This window comes from Mobula birostris, chromosome 10, assembly GCF_030028105.1.
Source record: "Mobula birostris isolate sMobBir1 chromosome 10, sMobBir1.hap1, whole genome shotgun sequence".
Taxonomy (NCBI): domain Eukaryota; kingdom Metazoa; phylum Chordata; class Chondrichthyes; order Myliobatiformes; family Myliobatidae; genus Mobula; species Mobula birostris.
The window spans coordinates 3,032,558-3,051,246 of NC_092379.1; the positions used below are offsets into that span (position 1 = coordinate 3,032,558).

An 18,689-nucleotide genomic window follows, 5' to 3' on the forward strand; every position below is an offset into this window, starting at 1 on the left:
TAAGCAGCTGAGCACCCTTTCAAACAGACTCACTCAGCTCCACCGTCACAAGGATTGTTACAGAAAATCTTTCCTACTGAATGCAATAAGCATATGCAACAGTTCATCTCTGTGCGACAGGACAACACACTTCATAGTACAATGGTCTCTGTTTCATTATTATTGCATAGTATTGGACATTGGTAAATTATTATTGTGTATATTATTATTCTGTACTTCATTATTAGGTAATATTATTATAATATTTATTATTATTGTTAAGTGCATGTTTTAAATGTTGCTGCTATAACAAAACAATTTCCCACTTGGGATCAATAAAGTACTTTATTATTATTATTATAACACAATGCTATCACTGATAGCATCCTCCAAATCTTTCTTTTCATTGTAACGTTCAAGATGATTGTCGATACCTTCAATTTTTTCATAGTTCCCAATTTGTTAACGTGGTGAAATTATTTCATTTTCATTCCCAGCTGTTTCTGGCATCTCCAAAACTGAATGCTTGAAACCACAGTGAGCAAAACAGTTTCGAGTTCTTTTATTGCTTATTTCTCGTTAACCATCAGTGACAAAAATCATTGCTTTTTGAACACAAACACACGCAACTGACACTATTTAAAAACTGTTCATTCTAAGCATAGTGTAGTGTCTAACAGCCACACAAGTGCGCACAACTGACACTATTTAAAACCTATAGGGCAACAGTCTCCTGTCCCAATTAATCTGCATAGTGTCCCAAATAAACAAAGCGAACACCAGCAATTTTCTCATTAGTTTTTGTTCTTTAAGAGTTGTCCCAAATAAGTGGCTGTCCCAATTAACAGGAATCCACTGTATATAAATAAGAAGCTTGCTGACCTGCTGAGTACTTCTCACATTTTCTGTTTTTGATGTCAGATTTCTAACACATACATTTTTTTGATTTTAAATTTACTTTTAATTCCCTACTTCAGTACTGTCACAGCAGCTGTCATCACAGAACAAGGGCCTACAGTGGATAAAGATCTTCCTGCTTAACTCAACATGTAAGAAATTGGAATACTACTTTGTTCAAATGGACAGATAATGAAGCACTGCTCTTTCATTAACCAAAATACTTTCATGCCAAAAAGCTTAAGCAAGTTCTGCTCATTGACAAATTACACGTTTTATAGAAGCGTTCAACATTGAGAATGTCACACCTTGCTGCAGAGGCACAATTAATATCCCACATATACCAATGGTAAAAGCAAGAAAGGGACAAATACCTTCACATGGTGACCTTCCATATAGCGTGTCGCATCCCTAAACAAACGGTACATGATGAATCCATGGGGATCTACACTGTCAATAAGCGGATATGCTGTCTGTAAAAGATAAAATTTACAAAGATGTGAACAACTACCCTGAATGTAGATTTAAGATCAAATCAAAAATAAATCAGAAGTGCGTCAACACAAAACTAACTCCCAACATGTATACTACCTAACCTGGAATAATATCACTGGGCAAAGAATAGAGTCAGGTACAAGAATAGGAGGGAGCTGTGAACTCTCCCTCTCACCTTAAATGCACGACATCCAGTATGACATTTGTATCCTGGAAAAGGATTCTGAATATCTACACAGTGTCTCTCATAATTTTATAAACCTCTGCAAGGACTCCCCTCAGTCTCTGGCACTCCAGAGGAAACAACCCATGTTTGTCTCTTACAGCTCTTCTTACAGCTCATACCTTCTAATGCAGAGAACATCCTGATAAACCTCTGGTATACCTTTCTCAAAGCCTCCAAGTCCTTCCTGCAATTAGGTGACCAGAATTGCACCTCATTTTGAAGAGCTGTCATCAACCATCACCATTATCTAAATGGGGAGAAGGTTCAAACATCAGGGGTGCAGAGGGACTTGGAAGATCTTGTACAAGGCTCCCAGAAGGTTAATTTACAGGTTCAGTCTGCGGTGAAGAAGACAAATGCAAGGGGAGTAGAATATAAAAGCAAGGAGATAATGCTGAGCTTTTATAAGATACTAGTCAGGCTGCACTATAAGTAATGTCAAAAGTTTTGGGCCTCTTATCTCAGAAAGGATGTGTTGTCATTGGACAGAGTCCACAAGAGGTTCACGAGGATGATTCTGGGAATTAAGTGATTAACATGAGAGGAGCATTTACCAGCTTTGGGCCTATACTCACTGGAATTTAGAAGAATGTGTGTGAGGTGGGGGAGGGGAATCTCATTGAAACCTAGCGAATGTTGAAAGGACTAGATAGGGTGGATGCAGAAAGGATGTTTCCTCTGGTGGGGGTATCCAGAACTAGAAGGCACAGCCTCAGAATTGAGGGGTGACCCTTTACAACAGAGGTAAGGAGGAATTTTTTTAGCCAGAGAGTAGTAAATCTGCCACAGACTGCAACGGAGACCAAGTCTGTGTGTACTTTTAAGGCGGAAGTTGATCGTTTCCTGATTGGTCAATGCATCAAAGGATATAGTGAGCAGTCAGGTGCATGGGGTTGAGTGGGATCTGGGATCAGCCATAATAGAACAGTGGAGCAGACTTAGTGAGGTGAATGGCCTAATTCTACTCTAATGTCTTATGGTCTTAAGAGAGTGGACCATGAAGAGCAACACCAACAGCAGGTGATAGGTAGGTGAGGAGAAGAGAAGAGGCAAGAGGGAAACTAGATTGGGGAATGGAAAAACAGAGAAGAGGGAATGGGTAGAAAGTACCAGGAGTTAAGAAAAATCAATGTTCATGTAATCGAGTTGGAGGCTATCCAGACCGACTGTGAGATGTTGATTCTCCAACCTGAGAACGGCTACATCATGGCAGTACAGGAGGCCATGGACTGACATGTCGGAATGGGAATGGGCATGCCGTCAGGTTGGAAGCTACCCGGAGTACCCAGCAAGAATTCTTAATTACCTTACTTGTCTGAGCCGCTACGTTTAGCGATCCTAGGACAGTACACCAATGTCCTGATGGTTCTCAGTATTCCTGGGCTCCCACTAATTATTGTGTACATCCTAAAGCTTATTAGTCCTCTCAAAATGTATCACTTCCTATGTTCTTACATTTAAATTCCATCTGTCATTTGGTTTAGTAACAATGAGCATTGTCAGCAAATAACCTCCCTCATGTAAGCAGGCAGAAACCTGCCACCCCACATTCATCATTATCTATTCCAGAGTAAGTATATCGGTTTCACATCAGCTCATTTACAATCTTGTTCCAAAGAACATGTTTGAAAGTTTAGCAGTAAGCATAGCCTCAGAGATTGAATCTGTTACAACAGTATTTCTATTTTTTTTGTTATCTGCCACATTTCCCATACACTGGGTACATAACAAACAAAGCCAGCCCACAGTTTCCGTGAAAGCAACGTAAAACTTGTATTTATTATCACACCTTCCATGACTTTACAGTAAACGAAACACTTATCAAAACTAATAAAAACAGGAAACGTTGAGGATATTCAGTAGGACAAACAGCATCTGTGGGTAGAAAAATGGTTAATGCCTCACAGCAGAACTGGAAAAGTAAGAAAGAAGCAAGTTTAAAGTTGCAGAGATTGCGAGGAGCTGGGAAAACAAAGTTCAAAGTAAATTCATGATCAAAGAACATATATATCACCATATACTACCCTAAGATTTATTTTCTGGCAGGCATACACATTAAATCCAAGAAACAGAATAGAATCAGTAACAGACCACACCCAACAGAGCGGACAAACAACCAATGTGCAAAAGTGTAAATACCAAAGAAAAAATAATAAATAAGTAATAAATATCGAGAACATAAAGTGAAGAGTCTTTTAAAGTGAGTCCATGGATTGTGGGAAGAGTCTGATGGCTGAGAGGTAACAACTGTTCCTGAACCTGGTGGCGTGAGACCCTGAATGATGGATGCTGCTTTACTGTGACACTGCTTTGTGTAGATGTGCTCAATAGTGAGGAGAGCTTTATCTGTGATGGAATGGGCCGCACCCATCACACTTTGTAGGATTTTCTGTTCAAGGGCATTCGTGTTTCCATAACCAGCCAACCAGTCAATACACTCTCCAACAAACATCCAGAGAAGTTTGTCAAAGTTTTAGATGTCATGCAAATTTGATGATATGATTGCTCAGGTGTTTGGTCATGTAGTCATGTTTGAGCACAGTGTACAGCAATGGGCTCAGCACACTGCCCTGGGGGAGGGGGCACTGGTGTTGAGGATGATGGGGAGGGAGGAACAGTTGTACCATTTGAGGGTTGTTGGTTAGGAAGTCCAACACCCAGTTGCACAGTGGTGTATGTAGACCAAGGAGCAGGAATTTGTTCAGCAATGTTGTTTATAGGATGCAAAATTGGCCTGAGAAGTGGCAGATGGAGTTCAACCCAGATAAGTGTGAGGTGGTTCATTTTGGTAGGTCAATATGATGGCAGAATATAGTATTAATGGTAAGACTCTTGGCAGTGTGGAAGATCAGAGGGATCTTGGGGTCCCTAGGACACTCAAAGCTGCTATGTAGGTTGACTGTGTGGTTAAGAAAGCATATAGTGCATTGGCCTTCATCAACCATGGGATTGAGTTCAAAGCCGAAAGGTAATGTTAAAGCTATATAGGACCCTGGTCAGACCCCACTTGGAGAACTGTGCTCAATTCTGGTCACCTCACTACAGGAAGGATGTGGAAACTATAGAAAGGGTGCAGAGGAGATTTACAAGGATGTTGCCTGGATTGGGGAGCATGCCTTATGAGAATAGGTTGAGTGAATTTCGCCTTTTCTCTCTGGAGCGCCGGAGGATGAGAGGTGACCTGATAGAGGTGTATAAGATGATAAGAGGCATTGATCATGTGGATAGTCAGGAGGCTTTTCCCAGGGCTGGAATGGCTAACATGAGAGGGCACAGTTTTAAGGTGCTTAGAAGTAGGTACAGAGGAGATGTCGGGGAAAAGTTTTTTTTAATGCAGAGAGTGGTGAGTGTGTGGAACAGGTTGGCAGCGACGGTGGAGGAGGCAGATACAATAGGGTCTTTTAAAAGACTCTTGGATAGGTACATGGAGCTGAGAAAAATAGAGGGCTATGGGTAACCCTAGGTAATTTCTAAAATAAGTACATGTTCAGCACAGCACTGTGGGCCGAAGGGCCTATACTGCGCTGTAGGTTTTCTATGTTTCTAAGGTCCGTGGGACAATAGCGTTGAATGCTGAGCTGAAATCCAGAAACAGAAATTTGACACTATGATAATGGCTGGTGCTTCACTTGTGAAGTTGTGAAGATCAGTAGCGAAGAAGAGAAAAATTGTTACTTCCTGCCTGCGCTGCGTAGGTTTATAGTGAGGATCGGTGCGCGCAAACCGATTCCACTCTTTAGGCTGAAGGACATTCCACAATGGCACAGCAAGCTGTGATGACTGTGGCGACCGCAAGGCTGTAGATTGAGTATTGGGTATAGACAGAATGCCTGGCAAGGCTAACGAGCCCCATCTACCTGGGTTTGGGATCAGAGCTGTCCTTCTCCTAGGCTGGCTGCCAAACAAGGCTGATGAGCCCAGCCTGCTCGGCCAGTTATACCGCTAGACACTCAGTCGCACCATGATATAGCAAACTCAGTATGAACAGGAACACCAGGTGAAGCTGTTGTTATAAACTCAGTAATGTAGGAGAGGCCATATGCCAGTGACCCCCTACACGGCAATCCAAAAAGTGGCCCTGTGGCAATCATTACACCTGGAAAGGAAAGGCTAAGAGAGTCGTTTCACCTTCCTTAAGTGAGCAGGATGCCCAGCCCAGGACTCACCTGCGAGGGTAAACTGACATACAGTACTAAGCAGAAGTCTTATTCACATATACATAATTAAGTTCTTAATTAGTCAGGGCATCAAAACTACAGAGAGGAAGCAGGAGAATAGGGTTGAGAGGGATGATATGTCAGCCATAACTGAATAACGGAGCAGACTCAATGGGCCAAATGGCCTAATTCTGCTCCTATGTCTCATGATCTTAGTGAGCAAGAAAGCACGTGAGAAGGAGCTATAAGGATAATTATTAAGTGCAAGGTAACTGAAAGCTCAGGCCAGGCAATATCAAAGTATAGAAAGTCACAGAGCAAGTAATCCCATTTACTGCAGATGGATATTTGACAGTCAGCATGGATGTGCCTCGTCAAGTGGTCTGTTTCTATGCCGTACAATTTTAAATTCACTTTTCAGCGAATGATTTATAACTTTGCACATTACTTCAGCAAGTCTATTCTAATTGCAGTCAGATGGTTTACCTCTGATTCTTCTACCAATTACAGTGAAAGGACCTCATCATATCCTTCTAATTCACCTATTCGGGGCATCATACCCAACACCTCCTCTTTTCCCAAAGCTTAACAATCCTACCCTATCTAATCATTCTGGCAACATCTTTGTAAATCCCTTCTATAATCCCACTTGATCTAGTTCAGAATCAGAATCAGGTTTAGTATCTCCGGCATTCAGAGTGAAATTTGTTTTCATTTCTGCGGCAGCAGTACATTGTAATACATAATAAAAAGAGAGAAAAAAACGTGAATTACAGTAAATGTATATATATATAATATTTAAATTAAATAAGTAGTGCAAAAATAAAAATTAGAAGGAAGTACTGAAGTAGTGTTCATTCAGAAATCAGATGACAGAGGGGAAGAATCTGTTCCTAAAATGTTGACTGTGTGTCTTCAGGCTTCTGTAAGTCCTTCCTGACGGTAACAAGGAGAAGAGGGCATGTTCTGGGTGATGGGGGTCCTTAATGATTGATGCTGCATTTTTGAGGCACCGCTCCTTGAAGATATCCTGGATACTATGGAGGCTACTGCCCGTGATGGAGCTGACTGAGTTCACAGATCTGCAGCTTATTTCGATCCTGTGCAATAGCCTGCCCACCCCAACCCCCATACCAGACGGTGATGTAGCCAGCTAAAATGCTCTCAACTGTAGAAATTTGCAAGTGTCTTTGATGACATACCAAATCTCCTCAAACTCCTAACAAAATATAGTCACTGTCATACTTCCTTTGTAGTTGCATCAACATGGGTCCAGGACAGATCCTCAGAGTTACTGACACCCAGGAACTTGAAATTGCTCACCATATGGTGTGTCCTCCAGCTGTGGTCTATCTTATGCTTTATCAAGTTTAAGCTGAGCTCCCTGTGCTTGAATGCTTTGTTTCTGCCAATAAAATATCTCAAATGGCTTCTGAAAACTCTTAAGATACCGATCCTGCTCTCTTCAGGGATCAGTGGATACACTTTGTCCTTATGTTGCTCTTCACTTCTGAGTGACTTACTTTAAATATGCATTACAGTAGTTTGCTTGCACAAATACATTACCTTTCACCTTCCCATAGAACACAGCAATTTACAGCACATTATAGGCCCTTCGGCCCACAATGTTGTGCTGACCATGTAACCTACTGTAGAAGCTGCCGAGAATTTCCCTACCACATAGCCCTCTATTTTTCTAAGCTCCATGTACCTATCTAAGAGACTCTAAAAAGACCCTGTTGTATCCATCTCCATCACCGTCGCTGGCAGTACATTTCACACAACTATATTGAATATAGTTTTTCAGCTCTCCCAGTATTACCTTGATCTAGGTGCCTCTCTGCAAACCTTCTTCCCCACTTTCAACCACAATGGCTTTTTATGCATCATTTACAACCCTTCGAAAAAAATCCTACCCCAATTCTAAAATCCAACCATCAAATATTTATTTATTTAATAGCTAATTTCCTCCTTCAGATCTTCACTGAAATTGAATCTGGAACTGATCCCGCTCGCTTACACGTTGCTCAGTTAGTCACTGTCTTAAGCAAAGCATAAAGTTGAAAAAGAAACAAGCTAAACATAAATGAAAGGTAGTGTGAAGGTTTATTAATCACATGTGAATTCAAAAATACATGATAAACTCACCATTCCTGTTTCTGTGGTGAAGATAACTATTTCATACAGTGGTGCCAATTGTTGGAAAAGGTAATCAATACCTGGCCTTTTCTTAAATCGCCAACCTGTGACTAACTTGAAGGAAAGAGAGAAAGAGTGAGACAATTAAAACACTACAATTTAGAAATGTTGAGGCCAAGATCCCATACTCAGTGAGTTAAGAAATCTACGGGCACTATATTGAAGAAATTTTGAGAGTTCTCTTGGTGATGTAGTCTATAATTATCCCTCAACCTTAAAGAAACATTAATAAAATTGCTCCACGGTCCTTCCAGGTGAGCCTACACTTCACCCACGAATCTAGTGGGGTCATCTATTGTATCTGGTACTCCTGATGCAGCCTCCTCGACACTGGTGAGGCCTCTCTTCTCCCATTCACCACTCGGGCCTCTTACCTACTCCTCACCTACCTATCACCCTCCCCAGTGCCCTTCCTCCTTCACTTTCTCCTTCGGTCCACTCTCCTCTCCTATCATATTCCTTCCTTCCTTCCAGCCCATTATCTTTCCTACCCATCTGGCCTCTCCTGTTGTCTTCTAGCTATCCTCCTTCCTCTCCCCCCACCATTTTTATTCTGGCATCTTCCCTCTTCCTTTCCAGTCCTGAAGAAGGATGTCACCCCAAGATATCGCCTGTTTGTTCACTTCCATAGATGCTGAGTCCCTTCATCATTTTGTGTGTGTGTTGCTTTGGATTCCCATCATGTGCAGAATTTCTTGTGTTTATTACTATAACTGCAGTCATTTATGTCAATATTGTTGCCAATAGGCCAATTGTCTACCAGCTTTCCCATTACAAAGAGAAACCGCTACATAATTATTTGCTTGGCTGTGATGAACATTAATAAATGCTGTTTCCCTTTGAATACTATCAAATAACCATACGATTCAGCACAAAAAAATTACACATTTCATGGTAGAATTCTTTGCTGAAAATTATATGTCATCTTCTATAAACCAAGATGCAGGCTCGTAAATGTCAGTGTCTGAACGTACTCGATGCATGGCCTTGACAACAGGCACCAGTTCGTCACTTTCTTTCAGAGCTTACAATTCGGTCACACTTCATTCTATGATAGCTTAATTCCTTTTTTTTCTGCATGATCCACCCGATAGTGATCAGATCCAGAAGCAATGAATTATTTTCACACTGGGCACCATGGTAGTGTTGCAGTTAGCGTGACGCTATTACAGCTTGGGGTATCAGAGTTCAGAGTTCAATTCCTGCGTCCTCTGGAAGGAATCTCTGTACCCCCCTCCCCTGGAAAGCGTGGGTCTTCCCTGGGTGTTCTGGTTTCTTCCTACAATCCAAATGTGTACCAGGTAGGTTAACTGGTCATTGTAAGTTGTCCCATGGTTAGGTTAGGGTTAAATTGGGGTTTGCTTGCTTGCTTGCTTGTTTGTTTGTTTATTTATTTATTGAGATACGCCGCGGAATAAGCCATCTTATTTCCCCATAATTTAATCCTAGCCTAATCACAGGACAATTTACAATGACCAATTAACCTACCAAATGGTATGTCTTTGGACTGTGAGAGGAAACTGGAACATCTGGAAGAAATCCACATGGTCATGGGGAGAACATACAAGTTCCTTAGAGACAGCAGCAGGAACTGAACCCGTGTCACTGGTATGGTAAAGCGGCATGCTGACCACTAATCACTGCACTACCATGCCACCCCTAAAATATTGGGGGTTGCTGGGGCGACGCGGCTCGAAGGATCAGAAGAGTCTACTTCGTGCTGTATCTCTAAATAAAATAAAATTCCACAATACGGGTCACTAAGGCCAACCACCAAGCAGAGTGTTTAGTCTAGATTTCGGACTGACATCCCCACCCCAATCCCATGAGTCTTTTTAAACTGTAAATTGTAAACCCCATTGGAAAGTTCGTCAGGAATTTACAGCCAAGTCTAAACTCTATCCGTAGTTTAGAGCAGGGGTTCCCAACTTGGGGTCCACTGACTCCTTGCTTAACAGTTTTGGTCCATAGCATAAAAAAGGTTGGGAACTCCTGGTTCGGAGTAAGAAGGTCCTAAATATTTGAAGGTGCTTCAGATTGTTCAGGTTTAATGCAATGCAAATCAGGTTCAATGATATTGCTAAATGGAAGAGCTTCATGTTCAGTCAGCTCAGGGTATTCATTCTTTGTTTCTGATGCGTGTTTCATGAAGTACTGAGCCCACAGGTAGAATTTTAATTTACCTTCCCATTAATCTGCACTTTTCTCAAGGTATAGAAGCTGACAAATCTTGATCTTTCTACTTAGCATTCATCCATATTAGCCACATTCCTTTCTTGAAATTCTTACAGGACAATTACATGAGTAGAAATACTTGTCCAAAAATAAACTCATTGGCTGCTCTTCTTGGACTGAACTACCCTGAGCCCACCAGCTATAATTTGGACGTTTATTCTGATCTGATCCTGGTATTGACTATAATTATAAGACCATAAGATACAGGAGCAGAAGTAGGCTTTTCGGCCAATCGAGTCTGTTCTGCCATTCAATCATGGGCTGATCCAATTCTTCCAGTCATCCGCACTCCCCTGCCTTCTCCCCATACTCTTTGATGCCCTGGCTAATCAAGAACCTATCTATCTCTGCCTTAAATATACCCAATGACTTGGTCTCCACAGCCTCTCATGGCAACAAATTCCACAGATTTACCACTCTCTGACTGAAGTAATTTCTCCTCACCTCTGTTCTAAATGGACGTCCTTCAATCCTAGAGTCGTGCCCTCTTGTCCTAGACTCCCCTACCATGGGAAATAACTTTGCCATATCTAATCTGTTCAGGTCTTTTAACATTTGGAATGTTTCTATGAGATCCTCCCTCATTCTCCTGAACTCCAGGGAATACAACCCAAGGGCTGCCAGATGTTCCTCATACAATAACCCTTTCATTCCTAGAATCATTCTCATGAATCTTCTCTGAACCCTCTCCAATGCCAGTATATCCTTTCTAAAATAAGGAGCCCAAAACTACACACAATACTCCAAGTGTGGTCTCACAAATGCTTTATACAGCCTCAACATCACGTAATTAATGGAGTTGTCTTCATTACGGTATCACAGCAACACCCTAGTGTTCTTACTCCATTATAAAGCCTCACAGTGGTCTGATAACGGAAGTATAATCTATGACGCACGGGAATCATGCTGAGATATTCTTGCTCCTTATTCTATATTTAACGTTTGACATGCAGGAAAACTGTATAACACAGCCCTTTGAGGATGGGTGAAGAGATTTAATCTGAACTCTATTTGCATCATCTAATGGAATCTGTTCATGTCACCAGAAAGGGAGAGAACCCACACTTCTCATTCTATATCAACAACTTTTACAATCTGCAAACTCAAAGATGACACAATAAGGCAGTACTTCCAAGAATATTAAATCATAACAGTTCTCATCACCTTGCCTAAGGTCAATTGCTTTCATCATAGGTGCACATTGTTAAAAAGTAACTGTAATAAATATCACTGCAGCCCCTCCCATCTGAAAAAAAAAAACAGCATATGGAGAGTCCTCACTCTTTGCAGCCACCTGCTCCATATTCAGGTGCTCAGATTACACCAGACTGCCCACTCAACAGGTGTGGGTTTCCACAGATACAATGAAACACTTGGGCACAGTGAAACAAGGAATAGCCACTACACAGTCTTTGAAGTCAACTGATTCCAGGCTCAATACAGGCCAATAGCAGAGACACAGCAATTGGTCTCAGTACTTCTGTAATCGGGCGTGAAAGAACAAAGTTATTACTCGTCACCGTTTTGCTCTCTGAATTTGGAACAGGATGGAAACATCCTCAACACTGATATCCCCTGTAATGAAGAGACTGTTTCTTTCCTTATTGGTTTGTTTATTGTGGTACAGCGTGGAATAGGCCCTTCTGCCCTTCAAGCCATACCGTCCAGCAATTCCCGATTTAACCCTACCCTAATCACAGGACAATTTCCAATGACCAATTAACCTACTAACTGGTACATCTTTGAACTGTGGGAGGAAACCAGAGCTCCTGGAGGAAACCAACGCAGTCATGGGGAGAACGTACAAACTCCTTACAGGCAGCGGCAGAAATTGAACTGTAAAGCCCCATGCTAACCATTACACTATCTAGTGAAGAGAAAACACACAAAGAATTAATCCTTATGAAAAAGCAAGGATGGGAGAGGATGACAATCATAGGGTGGCACCATTGTATAGTGGTTAGCACAACGCTTTACAGTACGGGTGACAGGGGTTCAGTTCCTGCCCCTGCCTGTAAGGAGCCACATGTGTTGGTTTCCTCTGGGCGCTTTGGTTTCCTCCCACAGTCCAAAGACTTGGTAGGTTAATTGGTTTTTATAAATAGTCTTGTGTTTAGGCTAGGATTAAATCGGGTTGCTTGGTGATGTGGCTCGAAGGGCCTGAAGGGTCTACTCCATGCTGCATCTCAATAAATAAATAAATGGAATGATACCTTTAGCCTGTGAAAGAGAAGAAATGGAAAAGATTACTGCTGAGCCTTTGTTTATTTTTATTCACTTGTTGATTGCATTCAACAGCAGCATTTACTACAAATCTCCAAATACTTGTGGCTTACCAGGATACTTCAAAGGACCGTCCAGGATCAACTTATTTGTTTGGGTATAGTGTCAGGCCGGACCAGGATGCAGATTTCCTCCCTGAAGAACTTGGGTGGGCTTTTTTTTAACAATCCAGTAGATACATAATGATACTCACTCTTCATTCCCAAATTTATTTAATATTAAATTCCTCAGCTGCTAAAAAGGAGTGGAGTGTTCAGTTTGCAAGTCTTCCAACAATGGCTTAGGGTCTTATGGAATCAGATCATACCTGGAGGATTGCATAAAGTTTCAGCATTTTCTAAGAAGTGTTACAACTGGATTAGAGACAGATCTCAAGAGGCTTTCTTCATTGATTCCTGGAATGAAAGGGTTTTCAATTCCCCTAAGAAGAACTGAGTGAGTTGGTTGTAAGCACTGAAGCTCAACAAGGTAGACATTGAGATGATATTGGAATCTGGAAGTAGGGTATATAGTTTCAGACTATTTAATTAATCAATCAATTAATGTGTTTATTTATTTGTTTATTTAGAGCAGGGTTCCTCAACGGGGGTTCTGCGGGAGGTTGCTAAGGGTTCCACAAGAGATTATGATTTTAAAAAATTAACATCGTTTTCTGAACCTCACGCTCACAATGGTGGGCAGGAGCAGTGACCGAGCAGCCCCGTTAACAATCTCATTACAGGTCTCTCAGCCAATATGGCAGTCCACAGTAGGACCGTGTTTATTTGGTTAAGCCCATTCCCAATTTTTAATGCAAGGTAGGGGAGGGTGTTGATAATTGATGAGCGCTGTACTGCACGGAGGCGAGGACGGTAGGCTGATGAGGAGCATTGAATGGACTCGCTCAACTTGGGCTGTGACTTCAGCCTCTCCTCTTGAGTTATCTCCACCAACTTCCCCTCATGTGCCACTGACTGGCTTATGGGAGCGAACAAACTCTACTAGTGTAGTAGAAAATTGACGGGAAATTTTCATTCTAAAGAAGGAATTTTTACGTGCAACCCAGCTGCTGGCCTGCCACCATGCTGTTGTTGCAAACACTGCAAAAGGTGAACTGTGTAGGTTAGAAGTGAATTGTATTATAAACTTCTAGCATTTTTTGAAGTTTTCTCATTTAGTTATTTATTATGCCATCTTTTTTATATTTTATTAGCCCCCGTGTTAGGACAAGATGCAGTACGAGAAATTGAGAAGGATTCACTCTCAAAAAGTACAGTAAGTCGACAATTTGATGACATGTCACATAATGCTGAAGAGGTTTTGTGTGACAAACTGAAAACCAATAGCTTCTCTATTCAGGTTGAAGAGTCAACAGACTTCACCAAAAAATGTCATGTTGTAGCACTTGTAAGATTTGTAAATGATGATGAAATTCAAGGAATCTTATTCTGTTGCAAAGAGCTGCCCAAGCAAAGGCCAAGATATATTTAAGGTTTTGCTTCATAAATGGAAACAAAAGATCTGTCTTGGAGGAACTGTGCTGGCATCTGTACTGATGGTGGCCCACATCAATAGTCGGCTCCATGAGAGGTTTTGCTTCTCTTGTTAGAAAATCCTGACACTGTCACAACGCACTGCTTTCTTCGCAGAGGTTTGCTGATGTCAAAAACACTTGGAGATGAAATGAAAAAAGTTCTGGATGATGCTACAAAAATGGTTAACTTTATTAAACGAAGACCAGCTCACTCGAGAATGTTTAACAAAAACTGTGTGAAAACCTGGACCGATCTCCTACTACATACAGAAATCCAGTGGCTTAGCAGAGGAAGAGTTCTCAACAGGGTGTTTCGGCTAAAAGGTGAACTTCAGGGGTACTTCCAAAAAAATAGCATGCCAGATTCTGCTGAGTGCTTTGAAGGTGAAGAATGGCTGCAGAAACTAGCCTACCTGGCAGACATTTTTCATCATATAAATCATTTGAAAAAGTCTCTGCAAGGCCCTGGAGAAAATGTTTTGACTTCAAGTGACAAGATTCTTGGATTTCAAGAGAGGTTGGCTAAAAATTCATTCTCTACTCAAAAGAGCATTGACAATTATTTTTGGATGTTTATATATACAACTCACTGACAACGCTAATGTATCATGAGCAGTAGATATAATAATTTTTACGCAGGGGTTTCCTGAGCCTTGAAAATTCTTTCAAGGGTTCCTTTAGGGCAAGAAGATTGAGGAAGGCTGATTTAGAGATATAGCATGGAGGAAGCCCTTCCGGCCCTTCGAGCTGCACCACTCCAGCAACCTCCAATAACCTTGATTTGACCCTATTGTAATCACGAGTCAATTTACAACAACCAATTAACCTACCCGGTATATTTTTGGACTGTGGAAGGAAACTAGAGCACCCAGGGAAAACCCACATATCCCACAGGGAGGACGTACAGAGACTCCTTACAGAGGATGCTGGAACTGAACTCAGAACTCCAATGCCCTGAGCTGTAATAGCGTCGTGCTAACCACTACACTACCATAACACCCAGTTCAGAGATGAGAAAGAATGTCAAGACGTTGGAACTCTCTACCTGAGAGACTATATTCCTTGTCCACTGGGGTGATGGCTGCTAGAGAAAACAAGCATGAAAATGGAGACCAAGATCAAAATGCTATTATGTCAGTGAATGACGCTGCAGCCTTGACAGACTACTACGCTTATTCCTATTCTATATGTTCATATGGCAGGTTTCCAGATCTAGTTACAGAAATCATAAAACTGAAATAAAAGGCCATTCAGTCCATTGTGCCTGTGTCAGCCAAGACTATCCAACCTGAACCTATGTTTTCAGCACTAAGTCCACAGCCTCGCAACCTGTTGCGTTGCAGTAAAATCCAGATATATTTTAAATGCAGCAAGGAATTTTGTTCCTATCACTCTCTCAGGTAACAAGTTCCAGACTACCGTGATTCAATGGATAAGAAATATTTACCTCTTCTCCCACTATTTTTACCAGTTGCTTTAATTCTACACTGCCATGTTTTTGACCCCTCTGCTAAGGGAAACAATTTATTCTATATAGGCACTTGATATGTTTAAAATGCCCAATTAAACCTCAATGCCACCTTCTATGTTTCAAAGGACCTTGGCTTTGCCAATCTTACCTCATGGTTACAGTTTCAATTTGTTCTTTCAGTAACTTAGTCCAGGCTTCTGGATACTAGTCTAGTAACCAATGTGCTACCATTCACTTGTAGATTTTCTTAGGAAAAGAAGCAAACCTCTTTCCCTAAATACCAAAAGTATATGTAAAGACATTTTACTTGACGTTTTTCCAGATTAAAGCAAAGTCAATGAAACAGTTTAGAACATTATTAGGTAGAGCTAGATAAATGATACAAAGGACTTTAAAGTAAGTCAAAGGATTTAAGAAAAACTCTTTTCCAATTGGGTATAAAGGAACATTCATTTAAATGAAAGTTAAAATTTAAAAAGAAAATTCCTCCTGATTTTTCTTCCCCTTTCTACAGCTGATGCCTGGAGGTGTTGCACATCAGTTGCTGAGAGACTTACCGACCATTCTGGGTGCAGTAACACATCTGTTAGTTCTAACACAAGAGTATACGGTGGCTGGTAATATGGCTCTTTAAGGGGGTCTGGCAGCAGCTTCTGACTGGTGGGCTCAATTATCATCTGGGGAAAAAAAGAAATGAAAGAAAAAGGGCACGATCAAAGAAACGTGCAACAGCTTATGTTACAAGGGCAAATTTGTAAAATACAATACTTTGATCAGTCTGAAGAGGCAGGGGAAAGAAAGTTTCTTTTCAGAGCATCCCTCCCATCTATTGATGACAACCTCAATGCCACTAGTTTTCTATTGTTGCATTCACAGATCTGCTGCTTGAGTCAGCTTCCAGCTGTCAGGGGATTACTACACACCTGAAGCTTGACGTGTACCACAGGACAACCCACCACAGCAGAACCTTAACATCCACTGACGGTAACACAAGTACTCTTAATAACCCATTTACTGCAGTTGTGTGTCAAGAACACCACCCAGTCAGCTAGTTTTGCTCTCTTCCTCTAGAGACAGCTGTTCACATTCAGTTGGAGCGGCTGCTATTTCGCTGGCTTAGAAAGCCAGCTTTCAGCATAGCTGCACAAGTGAACAATTTGATTTCACACAAAATTTAATGCAGCTTTGCCAGTCTGACATCAAGAAACCAATATTATCAGAAGTCCTGGTTAAGGGTCTTAGCCCAAAAAATCCACCGTTTATTCATTTTCATAGATGCTGCCTGACCTGCTCAGCTCCTCCATCATTTTGTGCGTGCTGCTTTGGATTTCCAGTGTCTGCAGAACCTCATGTTTATTATCAGAGTAGTTTGTTTCAATGTTATAATCTCTGGAACAGGTAATGCAGCAGTCATGAAGCTTGAATACTTTCAAGAGCGTCCACTGCAGTTGGCAAATATACTACTCAGTTGTAAAGTAGGAGGTTATGTCCAGTACAGGTCTTTATTTTTAACAGAAGAGCATAACTGACTTTGCACAAACATTAATTGCACGATTTATCTCCCTAATCTAAAAGGAGGGAGAAAGTTTTAGTGAAAGGCTTGCTAAAGATGGAACTTCGTGAACACAAAAAGAAGAGGTGTCTTGAATGTTGAGGTTTCAGGATGTAGTGATAAACAGGAGCAGGATTTTAAAGTCTGGTGTTCCTTTCCACGCCAGCAGATTACAAACCCTTCTGATTCTCTACCCCAGTGGCCTGCGGGTGTTCAGTCACCAAGTATATTCAAATTCAGACAAAAGAACTTCAGGGAAATCATGGTATATATGGATTAGGGAGGAACAACTAGATGTGGAGAACCTGTTGAGTTTCAGTGCAGGTTAATTAGGACATATGGTCTAATCCTCCTATTTCTTTTGATCCCAGATGTCCATTTTTCACATGGCAAAGTGTTAAAGCAAAGCCTAAAAGTACTCAAATCGAAGCCACACAAAACCCGATCACAAATTTGTGGATCATGACCTGCAATTTTTGTTGACTTATAAGGAATCTGGTCATGCACATACCATGAACTACACCTATAGTCACTGTACCCTGTTCTGCTTGATTGGACAAGGATCTCTTGATAATCACCCACCTGTCTGTAATCTTTGAAGTAACGATATGTTCTTCGTAACTGCTGTACCACAGGAGGATCTGTAAGACACAATGGTAAAACCTGAAAACATGTATCACCAATCAAGGCCAGCTTCTATGCCACTGTTGTAAGACAGCTGAACAGTTCCCTAGCATGATAAAATGGAATCTTGAACTTGCATTCCATCTTGTTATGGCCTTGTGCCTTATTGTCTCTGCCTGTACTGCACCTTCTCTGTAATCATAACACTTTATTCTGCATTCTTTTATGTTTTCCCTTGTATGACCTTAATGCACTGTTGTAATGAAATGATCTGTATGGATGGAATGAAAAACAAAGTTGTTCACTGTATATCAGTATATGTGACAGTCAAAATCAATTGTTCGGTACTTCGGCAAAATAGTACATTTAATCCAGCATATAAAGATACACATAATTAAAAATAAACTGAACTTTATTAAAATCAGAATCAGATTTTTCACAGACATATGACCTCAGATTTGCAGTAGAGGGCAGACATAAAAATCTATAAATAATCTGTATTATAATAAAAAATAAATAGTGAAAAGCAGGAAAAACAAGATAATGTTCATGAACCATTCAGAAATCTGATGGTAGTGCAGACAAGGACATCTTCCTTGCATTTAGTGATACCCCCAGCCTCTCACTGTTGCAGTCGGTTGCAGACAAGAAGAGAAGCATCAACAGTCGAATCTCTCGGTAGTACTCAGATCTATTGTAATGAAGGCCTTTGAGTGGTTGGTCATGGACAGAAATAACTTCTGTGTCAGCAAGAACCAGGACACACTGCAATTTGCCTACAGCCACAATGAGTCTACAACAGACACAATCTCATTGCTTCTCCACTAGGCTTTGGAGAACCTAGACAACAGCAAAGCATACATCAGGTTGCTGTTTTTCAATTACAGCTCAGCATTAAACACCATCATCCCATCAGTGCTCATCGACAAGCTTCAAAACCTGGGTCTCTGAACCTCCCTCTGTGACTGGATCCTTGACTTCCTCACCGGAACACTATGGTCAGTGATAACATCACCTCAGCACTGACAATCAATACAGGCACACCTCAAAGATGCGTG

At 41.1% G+C, this 18,689-nt stretch overlaps 1 protein-coding gene across 1 annotated transcript in view; it reads right to left on the minus strand.

Annotated features, from left to right (window-relative positions):
- Positions 1–18,689, minus strand: part of timm50 (translocase of inner mitochondrial membrane 50 homolog (S. cerevisiae)) — a 160,178-nt gene that overhangs the window by 34,076 nt on the left and 107,413 nt on the right. Inside the window, exons 4-7 of the mRNA XM_072271144.1 lie at positions 17,590–17,648; positions 16,013–16,132; positions 7,903–8,007; positions 1,251–1,349 (exon numbers count right to left, since the gene is read on the minus strand). Coding sequence (XP_072127245.1) covers positions 1,251–1,349; positions 7,903–8,007; positions 16,013–16,132; positions 17,590–17,648 — 383 coding nt within the window. The remainder of the gene's footprint in view (positions 1–1,250; positions 1,350–7,902; positions 8,008–16,012; positions 16,133–17,589; positions 17,649–18,689) is intronic.